The 19,516-nt window shown below is 44.2% G+C and overlaps 1 protein-coding gene across 2 annotated transcripts in view; it reads right to left on the bottom strand.

The window, feature by feature from the left end:
- LOC122870596 (retinal guanylyl cyclase 2-like) overlaps positions 1–19,516 on the bottom strand; it is a 49,185-nt gene that overhangs the window by 25,283 nt on the left and 4,386 nt on the right. Inside the window, exons 2-6 of one of the 2 annotated variants that reach the window (XM_044184905.1) lie at positions 12,887–13,136; positions 6,294–6,524; positions 4,889–5,044; positions 725–867; positions 157–312 (exon numbers count right to left, since the gene is read on the bottom strand). In XM_044184905.1, the coding sequence (XP_044040840.1) occupies positions 157–312; positions 725–867; positions 4,889–5,044; positions 6,294–6,524; positions 12,887–13,127 (927 nt within the window). In that variant the 5' untranslated portion in view covers positions 13,128–13,136. Of the gene's footprint in view, positions 1–156; positions 313–724; positions 868–4,888; positions 5,045–6,293; positions 6,525–6,779; positions 6,823–12,886; positions 13,137–19,516 lie in introns of those variants that run through there. The other variant, XM_044184906.1, reaches the window with a different exon arrangement.

The raw sequence follows: 19,516 nt of genomic DNA, 5'->3' as shown, positions 1-19,516 counted from the left end.
TGTAGTATCTGTTGCGTATTTACCTCAGTCGCGGCTACATCAGACCGGATCTCTCGGCTCAATTAAGCCTGTGTTGTGTATTTGTTGTTGCTGTTTATGTAATTGTTGTCGTATACGTGTTGTGTAGTAGCTGTGTAGTATTTGTTGTGTATTTACCTCAGTAGCGGCTACAGCAGACCGGATCTCTCGGTTGATTTGAGCCTGACGAAAAGCTTTGTAGAAACTCTGGTCGGACGCCATGGTAACGGTCAGAACGGAGCTGTAGGCGTGACGAAGCTGCGTGCTATTGGTCAGCTGAGGGAACACTGTGTCCTGATTGGACAGAGGAGAGAAAATTCAGTTTCTAATAAACTTTATTCTGAAAGAGGACTTCAGTTTCACTTCACTTTAAGAGGTTAAAAAAAATTCACTCTCAAAAATGTAACAAGAGCTTCAGTAATAAATATGAGGATTTAGAGATTTTTTTAAAACTTTTTAAATGTAAAATATGGAACAAAATTCTTGTTATATTTTACCATCTTTATATTTGTATATAAATTATAGTTAGAATCAGTATTCAGTCTTTAACACAGAGTTTTCTGTTAAACAGCAGCAGCGCTGCCTCAGGTCACAGGTGGAACTACAGTTTCAGAGAAAAATCAGATTTTCAACCGATTTTAATAAAAATTCAGAAACCGTTTTTTTGAAGTTATTGATCGATCTGTTTGGAAAAGTGATCGGTTACCTGGTACGGCATGGCGTACAGCAGGGCATCATACGGAATAAACACGTAACCGTCGGAAACCATCCCCATGTCCAGAGCAGCCAATAGGAGCTCTCTCTGATCCTCTCCACCAATCAAGACGGAGCTCATGCACATGATCACCACTGTAAAATAAAAATTAAAAACAGAGTTCAACACTTTAAAGAAACAACAAAGAACTTTAGTTTTGTGTTGATTCTGGTGGCTACTGTGGACAAAAGCCATAGTGTTTCCACCGTCTCGTGTCGTAAAGAACTTGATCTGGCGAGCGCGTGCATTTGTTTTGTTATATTTAATACTATTTTTCTTTTTTAAACAGCAGTTTGCAGGATGCATAGCGATGAGGTAATGTATCTATTTGAGGCTATATAAGATTGATACCTATAATATGAAAAAAAGTGCGCATGCACCAACGTGCATGCTGCCTGTTGCCCTAGCTCCGCCTCGTCATCTTACTTTTTCTAACTTTTAGCTTCCTTTTTCATCCAAACTTGAGTAACTTGTAAGTATAATTTAAACTACGCTCTTTACGAAAATGAGAGTAGAAAGTGTTTTAGTACTTTTTTTCACCATGGCACCACTGCAGATCAGCTGTTTGGCCGCATTGTTTACACCAGGGAACACTGATCGCACTGAAGCCTAGTGTCATGGTGCCCAGGACAACCGATGTCTCCACTGAGATCTGGAGGAGGACACACCGAGGATGCAGAGGTGGAACGAAGCGGCGAGGGAAGAGAGAGGGGTGCAGACAAAAGAGACTTAAGAACAAGAGATTTAAGCTGTGTCTGTCTTCTCTCGTAATGGGCAACGTGAGATCGCTGGTGAATAAAATGGACGAGCTAACGGCGTTAGCCCGGAGTCAGATGGAGTTCCGTGAGTGTAGTTTAATGTGCTTCTCAGAGACATGGCTACACCAGGATATCCCGGATCATAACGTTTCCATCGACGGCTTTCAGACTGTTCGGGCCAACAGGGATCACACCGGGAGCGGTAAATGGAAAGGCGGTGGGCTTGCTGTTCTGGTTAACAACAGATGGTGTAACCCTGGTCACGTTACTATCAAGCAGAGTATCTGCCCGGACGTTGAACTGTTAGCTGTGGGACTCCGGCCATATTATCTGCCACGTGAATTCTCACATGCCATTGTTGTGGCTGTTTACATCCCCCCCTCTGCTAACCCGGCATCGGCGTGCAACGCCATTCACACCGCCATAGCACAACTCCAGACTCAACACCCGAGTGCACTCATATTAATCTCGGGTGACTTCAACCATGTCAGTGTTTCAACAACACTGACTAATTTCAGCCAGTGTGTGAGAGTTGTCCTACTAGAGTGGAGAGGACACTGGACCTGCTGTATGCTAACGTTAAGGACGCATACAGGTCTTCCCCCCTTCCCCCTCTGGGTAGGTCAGACCACAACCTGGTTCCCCTCAAACCCTGCTAAGTGCCTCTGGTTAAAAGGCAGCCTGCGACCACAAGGACAGTGAGGAGATGGTCAGGGGAGGCCTATGAGACACTGCAGGGATGTTTTGAGGTGACAAACTGGGATGTACTCTGTGAGCCTCATGGAGAGGACATTGATGGGCTCACTGAGTGCATTACTGGCTACATTAACTTCTGTGTGGACTGTAATGTCCCAACTAAGATGGTCCATTGTTATCCAAATAAACTATGGGTAACAAAGGACATCAAAGACATCATGAATGCCAAGAGGAGGGCGTTTACTGATGGTAATAGGGAGGAGGTGAGGGCAATCCAGGCCGACCTGAAGGTGAAGATCAAGCAGGACAAGGAGAAGTACAGGAGGAAGCTGGAGCGGAAACTCCAGCAGAACAACATGAGAGAGGTCTGGAGTGGCATGAAGATCATCACTGACTTCAAACCGACTGGCAGGAGAGGAGTTGAAGGCAGCTTGGACAGGGCCAACGATTTGACACACCGGCTCCTGCTCATCCCCCCTCTAACTCAGCTGCTGTCGGCCCTCAAACTCCTCTGAGTCCACTGCTCCTCCCTCCTCCATTTTCCTGGGAGAGTCCTACTCCCCCCTCAACTAGCTATCAGGCTAATGGCCCTCTTCACACTAATGACTCCCCCTCTCCCCCGCCTGTAACCCCAGCTGTGTGTCTGACTGCTGACCAGGTGAGAGGACAGCTGATGAAACTCCACTCAAACAAGGCTGCAGGCCCGATGGCGTTAGCCCCGGGGTGCTAAAAGCCTGTGCCCCCCAGCTATGTGGAGTCCTTCAACATGTCTTCAAGCTGAGCCTGAGTCTTCAAAGGTTTCCTCCCACATCTTGCCTAATTCCTGTGCCGAAGACGCCGCGTCCCAGTGGCTCCAAGGACTACAGACCTGTGGTACTGACCTCTCACATAATGAAGACCCTGGAGAGACTGGTGCTGAAACAGCTGCTGCCCATGGTCAAACCCCTCCTGGACCCCCTTCAGTTCGCCTACCAGCCCCAGCTGGGAGTTGAGGATGCCATCATCTTCCTGCTGAACCACATCCACACCCACCTGGACAAGCTGGCAAGCATGGTGAGGATTATGTTTTTTGACTTCTCCAGTGCTTTCAACACCATCCGGCCAGCCCTGCTGGGTGAGAAGCTGGCAGCGATGCAGGTGGATGCCCCCCTTGTGTCCTGGATAGTTGACTATCTGACTGGCAGACCACAGCACGTGCGCCTGCAGCACTGTGTGTCGGACAGTGTGGTCAGCAACACTGGGGCTCCTCAGGGGACTGTCCTCTCTCCCTTCCTCTTCACCATCTACACCCCGGATTTCAGCCACCACACAGAGTCCTGCCACCTTCAGAAGTTTTCTGATGACACTGCTGTGGTGGGATGCATCAGCGGTGGTGATGAGACTGAGCACAGGGCTGTGGTGGGGAACTTTGTCTCATGGTGTGAGCAGAACCATCTGCAGCTCAATGCGACAAAGTCTAAGGAGCTGGCTGTGGATCTACGAAGGGACCAGTGACCCCGATTTCCATCCAGGGGTCAGTGTGGACATTGTAGAGGATTACAAGTACCTGGGAGTACACATGGACAATAAACTGGACTGGGCTAAGAACACTCAAGCTATTTACAGGAAGGGCCAGAGCCGCCTCTATTTTCTGAGGAGGCTGAGGTCCTTCAACATCTGCCGGATAATACTCCTGTGCAATATACTCTTTAAAATTCCCTATTTATTGATATTTATTCATACCTCTATTACTGCTGTGCAATATCCTCCATCTCATTATAATCTTAATAAGCTACACTTAACTTGGCAGTTCATGCACTATTACTTTACACCGTATTATTATCATCAACCGGTAAACCCACTTTGTACTTCACACTAATTTAAATTTTATACTTATACAAACTTGTTACTTATTTTATCTGACTTGTATTATAGTGTATTATATTTTTTGCTTAGTAGTTAGTAAAGAGTTTCCCCTCGGGGATCAATAAAGTATTTCTGATTCTGATGGATGGTGATCAATAAAGTATTTCTGATTCTGATTCTGATGCTCAGCGATGGTGAAACTAAATAAACTTCCATCCATTTTATCCGGGCGGGTCGCGGGCATAGTCTAAGCAGAGACTCCCAGGTTTCCAGCTCCTCCGGGGATCCCGAGCGTTCCCAGGCCAGCAAGATATCCCTCCAGCTGTCCTGGGTCTTCCCGGCAGAATGCCCAGAACACCTCCCGCAAACATAAAATGCCCTTCAGCTGGCTCCTGATATAAGCCCCCGTTGTATTACATTAATGTCCACCGTGACCTTTACCTCCATGGATTACACAATAAAACAGACATATTACATACCTGTCTAGGAGGAAGAGGGCCAAATCAGGATCCGTTTTGAATCCTTTCAAATCCCACAATTCTCTCCATCTGTTGAATGAGCTACTGTGGTTGATTCGTGTTTTCATCATTATCTATAACAGTGACTTCACCATTATTTATCTTTTGCTTTGTTTCTCATTGGATGAAAATCAATTATAGATTTTCCATCATGTTTGGACTTTACTGTGAATCTACTCTGATCTGTTTTATATGAAGAGTGAAACATTTATTTTTGACTGCAGCTTCATGTTTCACTTTGTTTTGCCCATTTTAAACTTTTTTACCTGAATGATAAGATTTCATCTTTCAGCTCTGACCTTTGACCTTGTCAGCCTCTCTGATCACTCTGAGCGCATCCCGAGGTCCGCCCCTGTTGTTTGTTTCCATGGTAACCACCGGACCGATCGGCAGGCCCAAAGCTCTGAGCGCCAAGGCGACTTCCTGTCCGGTGCTGTCCCATAGGTCGGATGGAGCTGATAACCAAATAGGAAGTGGAAGGACAGAGTGAGAGAAGATAAACACAAATAATAAGAGGTCAAAATACAGATTATTATGTCACAGTATCATTCATGTGTAAAAGATATACACCACATAGTGTTAAATATACTATAAACCATATTTCTAAACTGTCTCATTTATGAGTCAAACAATTTGGTTATTTATTATTGTCATGATATTGTAGAAAAGGTTTCAGTCGTAGTCATCTGGACACTGTTTTCAGAATCAAGACGTTTCGGCTCCCATCCGGAAGTCATTTTCAGTTGTGGAAATGGTCTGAGAACTTGATTCTGAAAACAGTGTCCAGATGACTACGACTGAAACCTTTTCTACGATGGAACACTCCTGGACGAATGAGGGACTACACCGTCTTATTGTCATGATATTACTATTTTGATGTCATTGTAATATTTGTTTTTGTATCTGTTAGTTATTTCATCATGTGATTGAATTATATTTATTTCTCTTCGCTCTGCCGAATAGTTCCTGAAAAACGTATTTTCTGTGACGAGATGAGAGGAAAAAAATAAAAGATGGAGCTAACACACTTTATTTATAAAGTGGAAAATAAGCTTAGTAAAAATAATGATTAGGCATCAATGCAAATCACTTTTAGCATTTTAAAAAGAGAAAAAACAACAGATATTCAGTAAATCTCCTGAAACACCAATAAGTCAAACAGGTTTCTAAAAACCTGAAACACAAAATCTTCAGTCCAGTGAAGCAGAACTGAAAACATAAACCTGAGATAAAAAGTTAATTTTGTTTTACAGTAAGATATTTAACATTTAATATCATAATAGTAGTTTAAATACCACATTTAACATTTAATTTAGATGTTTCCAATTTGACTCAGTAACTCGGCTGAAAACTGGAGAAGCAGCATGACTACTAGAGAGAGACCACACCCCCTGATTTTAGACCACGCCCATGCAGTGACATCACCCCTCATGTTAGACCACGCCCCCTGTAGTGGCATTACCCCTCATGTTCGACCACGCCCCCAGCAGTGACGTCACCACTCATGTTAGACCACAGTCTGATGCAGTGATGCAGTGACATCACTCACCATGTTAGACCACGCCCATGCAGTGACAACACAGTCAAATACGGGGTAGACCACACCCCTGCAGTGACAACACAGTCAGGTTAAACCACGGCCCTGCAGTGACATTACCTGTCATGTTAGACCATGCCCCATGTAGTGGCGTCACTCCCCCTCACCTGAGATGACAGCAACATGCGCCCAGCGGAAGAACCTGAGGACAGTGAACAGGACTCTGCTGGGTGGAGTAATGGGCGGCAGGTTCGGCCAATCAGCATCCAGGCAGCCTGGAGAGGCAAGCCCAGCCTCCCAGTGTTGAGCCAATAAGGAGGCAGCGTGGCAGAGGGCGGGGCTAAAGGGTCCAATGTAGGCGTGGCCATAACCCTCCATGTCCCCAAGTTCTGTCAGAGCTGAAATAAAACCAAAGAAGAAGAGTCACAGGAGATAACAAAACTTTTAATGAGAAATGAGACTAACAGGTTTCAGTGGAATAAATGTGAATTTGTCTTTCCGCTTTAATCCATATAAAGTTTGAACAACTTCAACTTAAAGAATTTAGTCTTATTATTATCTAATAATTCAGTCTTATTAAAGTCGTCAGTCTTTATATAAAGGTTTGTGCTTGTTAGTTAATTTGTTTACTTGTTAATTAACTGTAAACAAACCTTTGGAGGTGGAGCAGTCCTTGTCCAACAGTTTGATGTTGATCTGTGTATGATTGTTTGGACTGCGTGATGAGAACAGTTCATTGATAATGAGGATATGGAACTATAAAACATGCTATTGACTGTTATGTCCAGACTTCAGGGACACTCTCCCCGGGCTGAGGAGCCTGACCCTGAAGACTGGATAAATAACTAATGATCTGTTATAGTCAACCTCTAGGTCCCCCCTGATCCCTGTGTGTTCCATATGTTTTCCCCTCCTTGTGTTTTCCTGGCTGTCCCCTGTTCGTTCCTGTGGTGTGGTGTGTGTGTATGTGTGTGTTCGTTCTGGTCTGGCTTCCTGATCTCCTGCCTGCTGATCACCAGCACACCTGTCATCTATCACCTCATCAATCACCTCAGATCATCTCCGTACTCACGTACGACATCACGTTACGGCTCCTACCCAGCTAAGTGATCAGTTTGTTTCCGCTGTCTTGATGTTTAGTAATTTGACTCTGTTTTATCTTAGCTTTTGTCTTAGTACCCTCCGCCGGTGATCTCAGCCTCAGTCTATCCTCGGATCTCTGTCATGTTGGCCTCTGCACCCAGCACTACGCTACACTAGCTAGCTGCCTCTCCAGACCTGCAGTACTCAACCGCGGAGCCTGTCACTAATTGGATCCATAGCCTGGCTCAGCCCAGATCCACTAAGTCTGCCAGACCAGAACCGGTTGTCTTCAGTCTCCCTCCGCCACGTCGCCTCTCCTTCCTCGACCCGAGCCAGTCGAGTCCCCGTAAGCGATAGAAAGCACGACTGCGAACTACGTCGGACTCTGGCACAGATATATATAATTCTACATCTAATAAATCTGTTGCTTTTCACCCTGCTCTGCTCTGTTGTGTGTTCTGCACTTTGGGTTCAGTATTCCTAACTACGACATGATCCTTTCCCTCTGGACTCATTCAGAGCAGATTATAATAATAATAATAATAATAAAACTTTATTTATAGAGCACTTATCAAAACAAAGTACAAAGTGCTTCACAACAAGAAAAGTAAAATAACACAGTGAATGACGAAATATAAAGAAATAAAACACATGAAATACAGAAAAGCAATAAAATAAACAGTAAAATAAACAGCCAGTTCACGTAAAATCAGGATATGCTTTCAGATAAAAATGTGTTTTGAGACGAGATTTAAAAGAAGACACTGACTCAGACAATCTAATTTCTTCACAAGTTGTTCCAGAGCCTCGGGGCCCTGATAGCAAAAGCTCTGTCCCCTTAGTTTTCATCCTGGACTCAGGAACAGACAGGAGACCCCTGCCCGAAGATCTCAAACTACGTGAAGGTTCATAAGGGATTACAAGGTCTAAAATATAATCTGGGGCCAGGCCATGAAAGAGCCTTAAAAGTAATCAACAAGATCTTAAAATCAATCCTAAAACCAACAGGGAGCCAGTGTAAAGAGGCTAAAACAGGTGTTATGTTGTCATACTTCTTGGTCTGGTTAACAGCCTAGCAGCTGAGTTTTGTACAGTCTGCAGTCGTATCAGAGCTTTTGATTAAGACAAGTGAACAGGCTGTTACAATAATCAAGGCGTGAGGAGATAAAAGCATGCACAACAGTTTCTGCATCACTAAGATTTAAAATAGATCGTATTTTTGCAATGTTTCTGAGGTGATAGAAGCATGATTGGACAAGCTTAGTGATATGTTGCTCAAAACATAAATTGCTATCAAACAGGACACCAAGATTTCGTGCAACAGGCTTGATATGTTGTGACAGGTTACCAGTGGATGGCAGTATTTGTTTAGTGATGTGTTGGGGCCCAATAACAAGGATTTCAGTTTTATTTGAGTTGAGCTGAAGAAAATTTATCGACATCCAATTTTTATGTCAGACAGGCAGTCCTGCAGAGAACTCAGCATACTAAGGTCAGTGGGCTTGACAGGGAGGTACAACTGTGTGTCATCCGCATAACAATGAAAAGAAATACCATGTCTGCGGATTACATCACCCAAGGGAAGCATGTATAAGGAGAACAATATTGGTCCCAGAATTGAACCTTGAGGCACACCATACTTGATATGGGAAAAGGATGACTTGAAGTTATTAATGCTAACACAGAATTTCCTATTAGACAGGTAAGATGCGAACCAGTCTAGTGCAGTTCCAGATATGCCCACCCAGTGCCTCAGTCTGTCTAAAAGAATGCCATGATCAATTGTATCAAAGGCAGCACTTATGTCCAACAGCACAAGAATTGAACACATGCCTGCGTCTGCATTCATTAAAAGGTCATTAGTGACTTTGAGAAGGGCTGTCTCAGTGCTGTGGTGTTGACGAAAGCCAGATTGGAACTTTTCAAAGGTATTATTGTTTTCCACAGCAGCAAGGAGCTGCTTAGATACAAGTTTTTCGAGAATCTTCGAAATAAAAGGCAATTTGGATATTGGGCGGTAGTTATCCAGGAGGGTGGGATCAAGCCCAGGTTTTTTTAAGACTGGCTGGACACAAGCTGTTTTAAAGAAATCAGGGACGCAGCCAGTAGACAGCGAGCTGTTAAAAATAATTTGTAAAAGGGGCGCAATACAATCCATAACTTCCAATAGAAACCTAGTTGGGATTTTGTCCAGAGGGCTGGAGGATACTCTCATAAGAGACATGATGTCTGCGAGTTCGGGCAGAGTAACAGCAGAAAAATTGCTCAAAGAATCCCTGAGCGGGTGATCCACATCTAAAAAGGCAGGATTGGGGGTGATATCAGATCTTATTAACTCCACCTTACCAGCAAAGTGCAAAAGAAACTTTTCACAATTAGCATCACACTCAGCAGGGGCACAAGGAGAGGCTGGGTTAACTAACTGATCCACAGTCTTAAACAGGAATCTGGGGTTGTGCTGATGGGCAGAGATAAGTGCAGAGAAATGGCATGTTCTTGCATCCTTCACCATCCTATTATAAAGGCGTAATAACTCTTTCATGGCCACAAAGTGGACCTGGAGACGTGATTTCTTCCATCTGCGTTCTGCTCTTCTGCAATTCTTTTACAGCTTCAATACTGTCATTTAACCATGGCTGTTTTCTAGTCTTTGAGTTTTGTCTATTTTTAAGAGGAGCTATGAGATCTAAGGTTGAAGAACACTGGTAGTTAAAATAATCAACCAAATCATTGGTGTTGGAGGAATCGGGAAACACACTGCCCGGAGGATTGAACAGTGTACAGAATTTTGAGGCACTATGCTCATTAAGGGCGCGTGTGTACTTAGAGCGGGATAAGACAGAACTGGCAGCCTCTAATTCACAATTGAAAACAATGCATAGGTGATCAGATACAAACATGTCCCTGGTTTCCACAGATGGGGTTTTCAGGCCCAAAGTAAAGACTAGGTCTAAGGTGTGGCCACGGGAATGAGTTTGGCCAGACACATGTTGTTGTAAGTTGAAAGAGTTAGTGATATTTAAAAATCAGCAGCAAGGGCATTAGAGGAGTCATCAACGTGAATATTAAAGTCACCACAAAGAACAATTCTATCATAATTTAACACAAGACTGGATAAAAACTCAGGAGTTCCAACAAGAAGGAGCCAGCTGGTTTAGGGGGCGATATATAATAGCAAATATGACTGGGAGGGGGCCACCAAGTTTAAACATGAGCACTTCAAAGGAGTAAAAATCATTGCAAGCTATGAGGTCACACTTAAAATGCTTCCTATAGACAGTAACAAGGCCCCCACCTCGACCACAGACCCTAGGGCAACTAAAGCAGTCATAATCAGGAGGGCACAATTCAGCCAGCTGACTGTGATCACCAGGATGTAGCCAGGATTCAGTTAAAAACATAAAGTCTAACTCAGTGGAAGAGATAAAGTCATTTAAAATAAACGTTTTGTTAGAGAGGATCTTACATTCAGGAGAGCCATCTTAAAAAGTCTGTGCTGGTTCAGATTTGATGTTGAGACTGGAGGTCGGGTTCTGGCCCGGATCTTTATTAAGTTATTATTGTCGCTGTGTCGGTTGTGTCTGTTTCGCACTAAGGACCTGTCCGAAATTACCACAGGAATGTTAAAGGTGGCACTAGAGGCAGCCGGGCTCCAGATAGCAGCACTATGATCAGTCCACAAGGGGGGGATAGTGACAGCAGAGTACGTGGCTGTTTATTGTGGGCAGAGTAGAGGAAGAAGAAGAGCGAGGGGAAACAGGTGATGTAAATAGTCAACTACGTGAGGAGGACAGCACAGCGTGCTGCAGGTTAGCCGCCAGCATGCGACTACCTGACTTGTTTGGGTGAAGACCATCTCGTGCAAACAAGGAAGAACGATCCCAGAATTTGAAGTTAAAGTTGTGAATAAAACCAACGTCATGGGTGCTGCAGACAGACTGGAGCCAGGTAAGGCTGAGGATCCTGCTAAAACGGCCAATTCCCCGACCCAGTGTAGGAATTGGACCCGAAATGAAAGCATGCTTTCCGGTGCTGTTGAGCAGGTCAAAGAGGCGGATGAAGTCTGCTTTCGTCAGATCAGATTGACGGGCGGTGTTATTGCTGCCGACATGGACTATGATTTTCGTGATAGACATCGGGAGTGCAGCCAGAAGTCCGGGAGCTTTTCGAGGATGTCGGGGTCGTTGCTCCGGGAAAGCAGCGTGTGGCGCATTAGCGGCGGATATTCCTTACTATGGAGTCTCCAACGATCAGCGTGGTTGGGGGATGAGAGGAGGCAGAGTCGATGATCGTGGAGCCCGCCGAGTCCCATCAGCCGTCCCTGGGGTAGTTGTGGCCGGGGACTGCTGCGGCGAGGGGCGGCATCCTCCTCAGCAGAGGTGTTCGCTGCCGTCTCAGGACGAATGAGACCCCAGAGCTTCTCCTGATCACGGCCTCTTTCAGTAACTTGCGGCGAGAGGAGGAGGAATACTTGGCTGCTGGAAGATGGGGGCGTCCCTCCAGTGGAGGAAAGTCCTGCGTATCCAGGATGTCAAACCTGTTGGCCAGCGGGAGGTCCCGATGTGAAGGTGGAGGAGTTGGGCGCTTTGCACCATGTCTGTCCTTACAGGCTACGGTCCAGTGCTCCGGTTGGCGTGGAGTCGAACTCACCGGAGCCTTCTCACCACCCCGCCCGGCGAGTGACCGTGCATCCACTGGGGCTCGGCACGGGTAGAAATGGCCATGGCTTTGTGCTTCGCACCCATGAGGAGCCACGGGTCATCAGGCTTAGCTGAAGCGGCCTCATGCTCCGGGGCGCCAGTGATGATGGAGCCGAGCCACGGAAGAGTGGGATCATTGTCCAGTGCTGGGGTGGAGCAGTCCGGGGAGTGAGATGGGATGGTCGCATTCCGGCTTGCGCAGCCAGAGGAGCTGAAGACCGCCAGGTGTTTTGCCTGGGCCGAGGCGACGGTGGAGAACTCCAGGATGAGCTTGTCTTTTCTCTGAGCTCGGCTTCCAGACAGGCGATACTTTTCCTCAGCTTTGAGACGGTAAGGTGACAAGATCCACACTCAGCCATCATTTAGTCCGTGAGAGTGCTTCAGAGCTTAAAGTCCACAGTAAAGTCCATAAAAGTGCTACAAGCTTAAAATCCTTGGTAAAACCGACCGGCTAGCCTAGCCGCCGGGCTAAAAACAAACCTAGCTAAGCTAGCAGCAGTGGGGGCAGTCCGGTAAACCACGTGGAGTTGCAGCCAGCTTAAAATTACTTAAGATCCACACGTCCGATGACTGAAAACTTTTTCCAAGTTAGAACATATAGGTAAAGCGGTGGCCAGGAAAGCAGTGTGGCCTAGAAAACCTGGCTTAAAAACTCGATAAAATATCAATTTATGATGGTTTAAGACGAAGTTTCTAGCGACGCTTCTGCCGGGTACACAAAAACGCCGACACATGCCCACAGATTATACTGATGTATGCTTTGCTACTGTGAGTCCGTCTGCAGACGCTTGAAGTAAACCTACAGAAAGACAAGTGGTTGCCTTGAATGTTTCTTTATTCCGCAGAATTGCCACTACACAGTTTAAAACATTTCAAATCTAACAATACTTTTGATTAACTTATTAAAGTCTTTAAATAAATGTTTCTGCTTATTAATTAATTCATCATCTAGCCCATTAGTTGATTGGTTAACAAACCTTTGGAGGCAGAGCAGTCCTCGTCCAACAGTTTGACATCGTACCAGTATCCTCTGCTCAGACCGCTGTCGCTCCGTAACCGTGACAACGCCAGGTTGGCTGCTGCCGCCGGCATTGCCCGGGAGAACATGGGGTCACATGACCACGGACCAATCAGAGCCAGCTTAAAGGTTGCTGTCCAGACCTCCGTAATGCATAGCAACCACAGACACACCCCTAGCAACCACCTAGGAAGCTGCATCCTGGCAACCTGCAGGAAATAATTAACAATAGAAACATGTTATTTCAGTTTAGAATGGAAAATGAAAACGCTGCGCTGCGTTCAGTGTGAAAATGTCTCACAGTAGTTTATTTGGATGAAAACAGTCATTGATGTGTTGTTATGAATATAAATCAGATCGGAGTGACGTTCACAAACACAACAGACTTTTAAAAACAAATCAATGCTTTATCAGAGGAAATACGTTCACCTGCTGCAGATGGAAACCACTCTGTCAGACAGGACCCTGAACACACCATCATTAAAACCTGTTTCTACAGTGATGAAGGTCACCTGATCACAATGTGGTGACATCACTTCCTCTTTAACAAACAAAACTCAGTTTTCATGATGAGGGAAGTTTAAAAATACAGACAAAAATCAGACAGACACAAAGCAGCTTCAAACGAGATCATTTAAACTGTCATCATCTGCATACGGGTTCATCTTTTCTGACTGAATGTTCCTGTATGTTATCTATTGATCATTTCAATTTCAATTACAATTCAATGATGGTGATCAATAGATCAGTACTGAGATAAAGTGAACTGACTTCTCTCTGTGTGTTACTGTGTGTGTGTGTGTGTGTGTGTGTGTGTGTGTGTGTGTGTGTGTGTGTGTGTGTGTGTGTGTGTGTGTAGTGTATTTTTAACTGTGTAGCTTAGCTCAGGATTAAACACTCAGCACCTTCAACACAGCGGTTACCATCATAAACATCTGTCTGTATCAAGAATCCAAATTCATTAACGAGAACCAGAACTAATGACTGACAGTCTTCCAATAAAATAAAAATAAAATGAATGATTAAATGCAATAAATAATGACCATAAAACATTCTGACAGTCAGACTAAAGACGTTTGAGGTTTAAAGATCACTTTCAGCTAATATCAGATCATCTTCAGACTGATACAGAGAATAAAAACCTTTTTACGAGTCTTAGACTTCACATGGTTAATAAGATGTATTTTCCCGTCATCTGAAGATGCTTTTGTGAAACGAGGCTCTGGTCAGCAGATTATTAATCAGCTTTAACTGATTTATGACTTTTTGTTTAACCAGGTAGAAGAACATTACCGTAGTCCAACCTGCTGGATACACAAGTGTGTATTTCAATCAGGAGAGACAAGTAAATGAAGTAAAGATAGTGTTTATTGAAACATATGACGTGTGATGTTCTTGACAGAGAGTCTTTGGTGCTTAGACTCCGCGAGGTGGAGGTCACAACAGTTGCATGAACGCACTGAAGGCAGAGAGAGAATCATATTTAAACTGACGGAAGTAAGATGATAGGTTAACAAAGAAGGTGTGTTGCTGTGCTATTGGATAGATGAGACCAGCTGATGACAACAGCTGATGTCACGATTGACAGCAGGAAATATCAGTGAGCATGCGTGAGAGGAGTGAATGGCAGGATAGTATGAGAAATAGGATAACTACAGCCTAAGCCTAACCCTACTCGCTTGGATCCGCGGGGTTGCACTGCGCTCCTCATGTGAATAGATAGGCAGACGTGCGCTCCACACTCTGTGCGTGTTAACCAGGGAAACTGCTTCTGTGCACTACTGTATGCCTGCTGGTACAACTGTTTTTTCTTTATAAAGAAAAAACACTAACTCTTAAATTAAAACTACCCACAGCGTTACCTGATACACACAGTCTTGTGGCGATGCTCTGCCATGCGATTGCCAGTCAGATTTCCAGACAGACTTTATTGATCTCTGAGGTGTGACGGGCCACAAGTCCTGTGCTGCTGCGGTCATCAGAGCACCTAGCTGCACCTGACAGGTGGGGGTGGTTAAGGGCACCAAAGGGCTGCTCTCCCAGGCGAAGCTCTCTGTTGCTGGGCAGCCTCAACATCTCCTCATGGCCTCTGCACCTTTGCAGTTTACTTTAGGTTTACATATGTTACACCACTGACTCCTTCCATACCTCCACACCTCATCTGATTTTCTTATTAATTTAATTAATTAATTTGGCTTTTGAAACTTTTGCCTGAGCCAAAGATCAAAGAAACAATTGACATTACATTAAAATGCTATATACAGTAAACACAATCTGTTAGAAAGTGTGCTGTGCACATAGATGATGAAGTTAACATCAGGATTGTCAAGGTCACTGCAGCTTCTCTATGGGACAGGACTGGCGTCAAGCAGGAGACACAACTGAAGGTCTACCAGGCCATCATACTATCAACTCTTCTGTATGGGTGCGAAGCCTGGACAGTCTACCAGCGTATTGCCAGGAAATTGAACCATGTCTACCTGAACTGTCTGAAGAAACTGCTGAGGATCAAGGGGCAAGCCAGAATCTCCAACAATGAAGTCCTCAGCAAGGCCAATATTCCCAGCATGCAAAGGCACAGCTCCGATGGACTGGCCATGTGACCTGAATGCCCTGCACGAGACAAAACAAGTCTTCTTTGCCCAACTGAAAAATGGCAAGTGAGCACAAGGTGGTCCCAAAAAGTGCTACAAGGATACCCTGAAGGCCTCCTTGAAGAGCTTTGGATTTGACCTAAAAAGCTGGAAACCCCAGGACCGACCTGATTGGAGAAGAAAATCCAGGAAGGTGCAGTCTTCTGTGAGAGCAGGAGACACTCCTGTGCTGTGTTGAAGAGGCAGCAGAGCAAATCTGCCAAGAAAAGACTTGTGGCTGCACCTCAGAGCTCTGCATCCTCCCAGAACCATCCAGTGTGCCACAGAGAAGTCTGGGCTGAGATTGGTCTGTTCAGACACTCACCAAAACCTGACATCATGACATGTGTCATGGTCTTCATCAACTATGCTGGACGAACAACAGTGGAGAGAGATATTATATCAAATAAGTGACCATTTGTTGGGTCTCTGTAAATAATATTATACAGAGTATGGTCTAGACCCGCTCTATAGGAAAAGTGCAATGAGATAACTTCTGTTATGAATTAGCGCTATATAAATAAAATTTAATTGAACATTATAATAAATATGTGACAGTTAATATGTGACAATTTGTATGTATATTATATTAAATATGTGACAGTTTCTGTATATTATATTAAATATGTGACAGTTTATATTATATTAAATATGTCACTGTTGTTTTGTCTCCAGACTGTGACCAATCACACAGATTGAACCTAGCTGACTGCTGTGACCTCTGACCTCTAAATCTTCACGTTAATGCTGACTGACTCCATTAGCTAATGCTAAAAGCACTAAGAACGCTAAGTATAGCAACAATGCTAACACTCTTAACACAAGCTGAGAGGGAGCGAGAGGACATGTCATCACCACTCTGATGACACAGCCAACATCTACCTGAACACCACTTTCACCTGGTGACATCATCCAGCTGACTAGTGACATGATCCAGAGTATGTTTACATTCACATTAATGTCTCAGTAAGTCTGATCCTGCTTTTAATGTTATCAATAATCTGATGTCTATATGAAACATGTCACTGTTTCCATGATTGTAACAGTTTCTTCTCACTTTCTTCAGTTTTTTATCAAAACAGGAAGTTCACCGTTGTAGTAGGATACGCCTTCAGAATCGATGTAACGTCACTTAAAAGTTTGGTCAGGTTTAGGGAAAACACCAATTTGTTAGGCAGTAAGAAGTCACGTGACAAACATCACGTAAGTCACGTGACATGAAACAGAATCAGATCAGAATCAGAAATACTTTATTGATCCCTATAGGGAAACTCTTTGTTACAGTAGCTTGCCTTTACGTCAGTGCACACAGGAGAAAGTACTAGCAAACAATATGATACATTATAAAACACTATAAAACAGGTCAGAAAATAAATTAAGTATCATGTCGGTATAAGTATAAGATAAACTAAGTGTCAAGTACCAAGTGGGTTTACCGGTTGATGATGATAATGCAGTATAATAATACAATGTAACAAAATAAGTAATAAGTAATAAGCAGAGGTGCATGTACTGTCGAGAGTAATAGAGGTATATAATATCAATAACAATAAATAAGAAAAACTAACATGGGAAAACTAATATTGCACGGAGTAGTACACAGAATATTGCACAATTATTCAATTATGGCGGAGATGTTAATGATCAATGTCCAGTTTAGTGACTTAGGGTCATACAGACTAACCCTTAGAGGGAGGAGTTAAATAGTTTGATGGCCACAGGCAGGAATGACTTCCTGTGGCGCTCTGTGGTGCTTTTTGGTGGGATGAGTCTTCCGCTGAAGGTGCTCCTTTGCTTGACCATACATAACAAACATAACTTAAAGAACCCTGGTTTCCTGAGTGAAAGTCCTGTGTTTGTTTGGTCTATCTAACCACCCCACCTCCTCCTCCCAAAGCAGACTTTGTCGCTCTTCACATTATGTCACCTGATTTTAGAAAGGCTTTCTGGCAGCCCTGTACATCTAATACAGACGCTAAAGGGTACCTTGTGTATTTATATGACGCTGAGGGGTGTGACAAAACAGTGGTATTTGACACCCTGGGAATGAGAACGGTCTGGGTCACCAGGGCAGGCTAGGGTGGGGCAGTGCAATATAACTGAAAAAACAGGCACAAATAGAAGGTTCAAAAGAAGATGAAGTTTTATTCTTCAGTCCACATGTTATCAACAGGTAACTCAAATAATGTCTTTAATCAAACTCAAAGTCCAAGGTCCAACTTAAAACGTCCCAGAGGAGAAAAAGGTTCTTTAAAACTCAACAAACTCCCAAAACGTCCTCAACATAAAGTTGCCCAGATAAACGTGTCTTCTTCTCCTTGAATCTTCCTTAGAATTTAAGGTATTTTCATGTACGCATCCACTTCCCAGCTCCTTCCAGCCATGTGCTCTCTGTCCTTCTGCTTCCTTTGTTCTGGTTCTCCTCAGGTTCCCAAGTCCTGCTTTAATTAGGTGGCTTAAGCAACTACACCTTTCTGAGTGGTGAGGTATTCTGGGAGATTTTGTTTTTCATTTTGTGATGAGGCAGCCAATGCTGTATGGGAATGTAGCACTCCTCTACTACATGTCCCCAGGTGATGCCACAATATATTCAGTGATTGTACATGATATCTGTCCATATTCCGCTCTGTTGTTAAACTGTCTAATAAAAACATGAAGCTTCACCTTTAGACAAACTAAATATCAGATTTACACTCTGACACCAAACTATCTTCTAATCGTCTATGGAGACAGGAATGTGTGACGACCAGCCAGTGACACTGAACAATAGAGTTTAAAAGTAATTGAAGCATGGATATGTTTTGCGCTCTTATCTGGTCTTATTGATTGAATACAACTAATAACTGGTCATCTGGGAATTTCAGATGCCGAGTCAGACAACTAAAATTTGGCTTTCTCTACACACAAACATGTGGAGGAAAACCTTGGTAAATTAGTTTCATAATTTTTTATATTAGCCAAACACAAACAATACATATTAACAGATAGCGTTTTTTTTAATTAATGATTCGTTGTGTCAATTTGAATTTTGTGTATAAAATTAGGGTTGCTTGCCAGAAAATTCCCAGGCTGCTTTTTGTTGCCAGTCCGCCCCTGTCCAGACATCTCTCATCTCCAGCAATGTTTTCCAGCTCCTCCTAGGGGATTCCCAAGCCAGATGAGATATATAATCTCTCCAGCATGTTCTGGGTCCAGGAGGCATCCTGATCAGATGCCCGAACCACCTCAACTGGCTCCTTTCTACATGAAGAAGCAGCAGCTCTACTTCAAGCTCTGGATGTCTGAGTTCCTTACCCTATCTTTAAGGATGAGTCCAGCCACCCTGTGGAGGACACTCACTTCAGCCACTTGTATCCATGATCTCATTATTTCGGTCACTACCAAAGATTGTGACCATAGGTGAGGGTTGGAACATAAATCGCAAGTTTTGTCTTCTGGCTCAGCTCCTGCTTCACCACAACAGTCCAGTACGACGCCTGCATTACTGCTGATGCCACACCACTTGTGAACAAGACCCTGAGATACTTGAACTCCTTCGCTTGGGGCAGCAATTCAGTCCCAACCCAGAGGCAGGAATCTGTTTTCTGCAGAGAACCATGGTCTCAGACTCTGGGAGGTGCTGACTCTCATCCCAACTGCTTCACACTTGACTGCAAACTGCCCTAGTGCATGCTGAAGGTCACGGTCTGATGAAGCCAACAGTACGAGCAGAGAAGCAATTCTGAGGTCTCCAAACACTCTCCTCCCCAAACTGCGCCTTGAGATCCTGTCCAAGAAGACCACAAACAGAATCAATGACAAGGGACAATGCTGGTGGAGGCCAACACCCACTAAAAATGTGTTTGACTTCAGTTAAGGTCAGAAGTTCTCATCCCCTGCTGAACACAGCCTGAGCCAAGCCCGGCTTTCCATCCTGAGTCATCAAACGGTGCCAGAACTTCCTTGAGGCCAACCAA

Source organism: Siniperca chuatsi, linkage group LG22, assembly GCF_020085105.1.
Source record: "Siniperca chuatsi isolate FFG_IHB_CAS linkage group LG22, ASM2008510v1, whole genome shotgun sequence".
NCBI classification, from domain to species: Eukaryota; Metazoa; Chordata; class Actinopteri; order Centrarchiformes; family Sinipercidae; genus Siniperca; species Siniperca chuatsi.
This window is presented reverse-complemented; position numbering and strand designations above follow the sequence as displayed.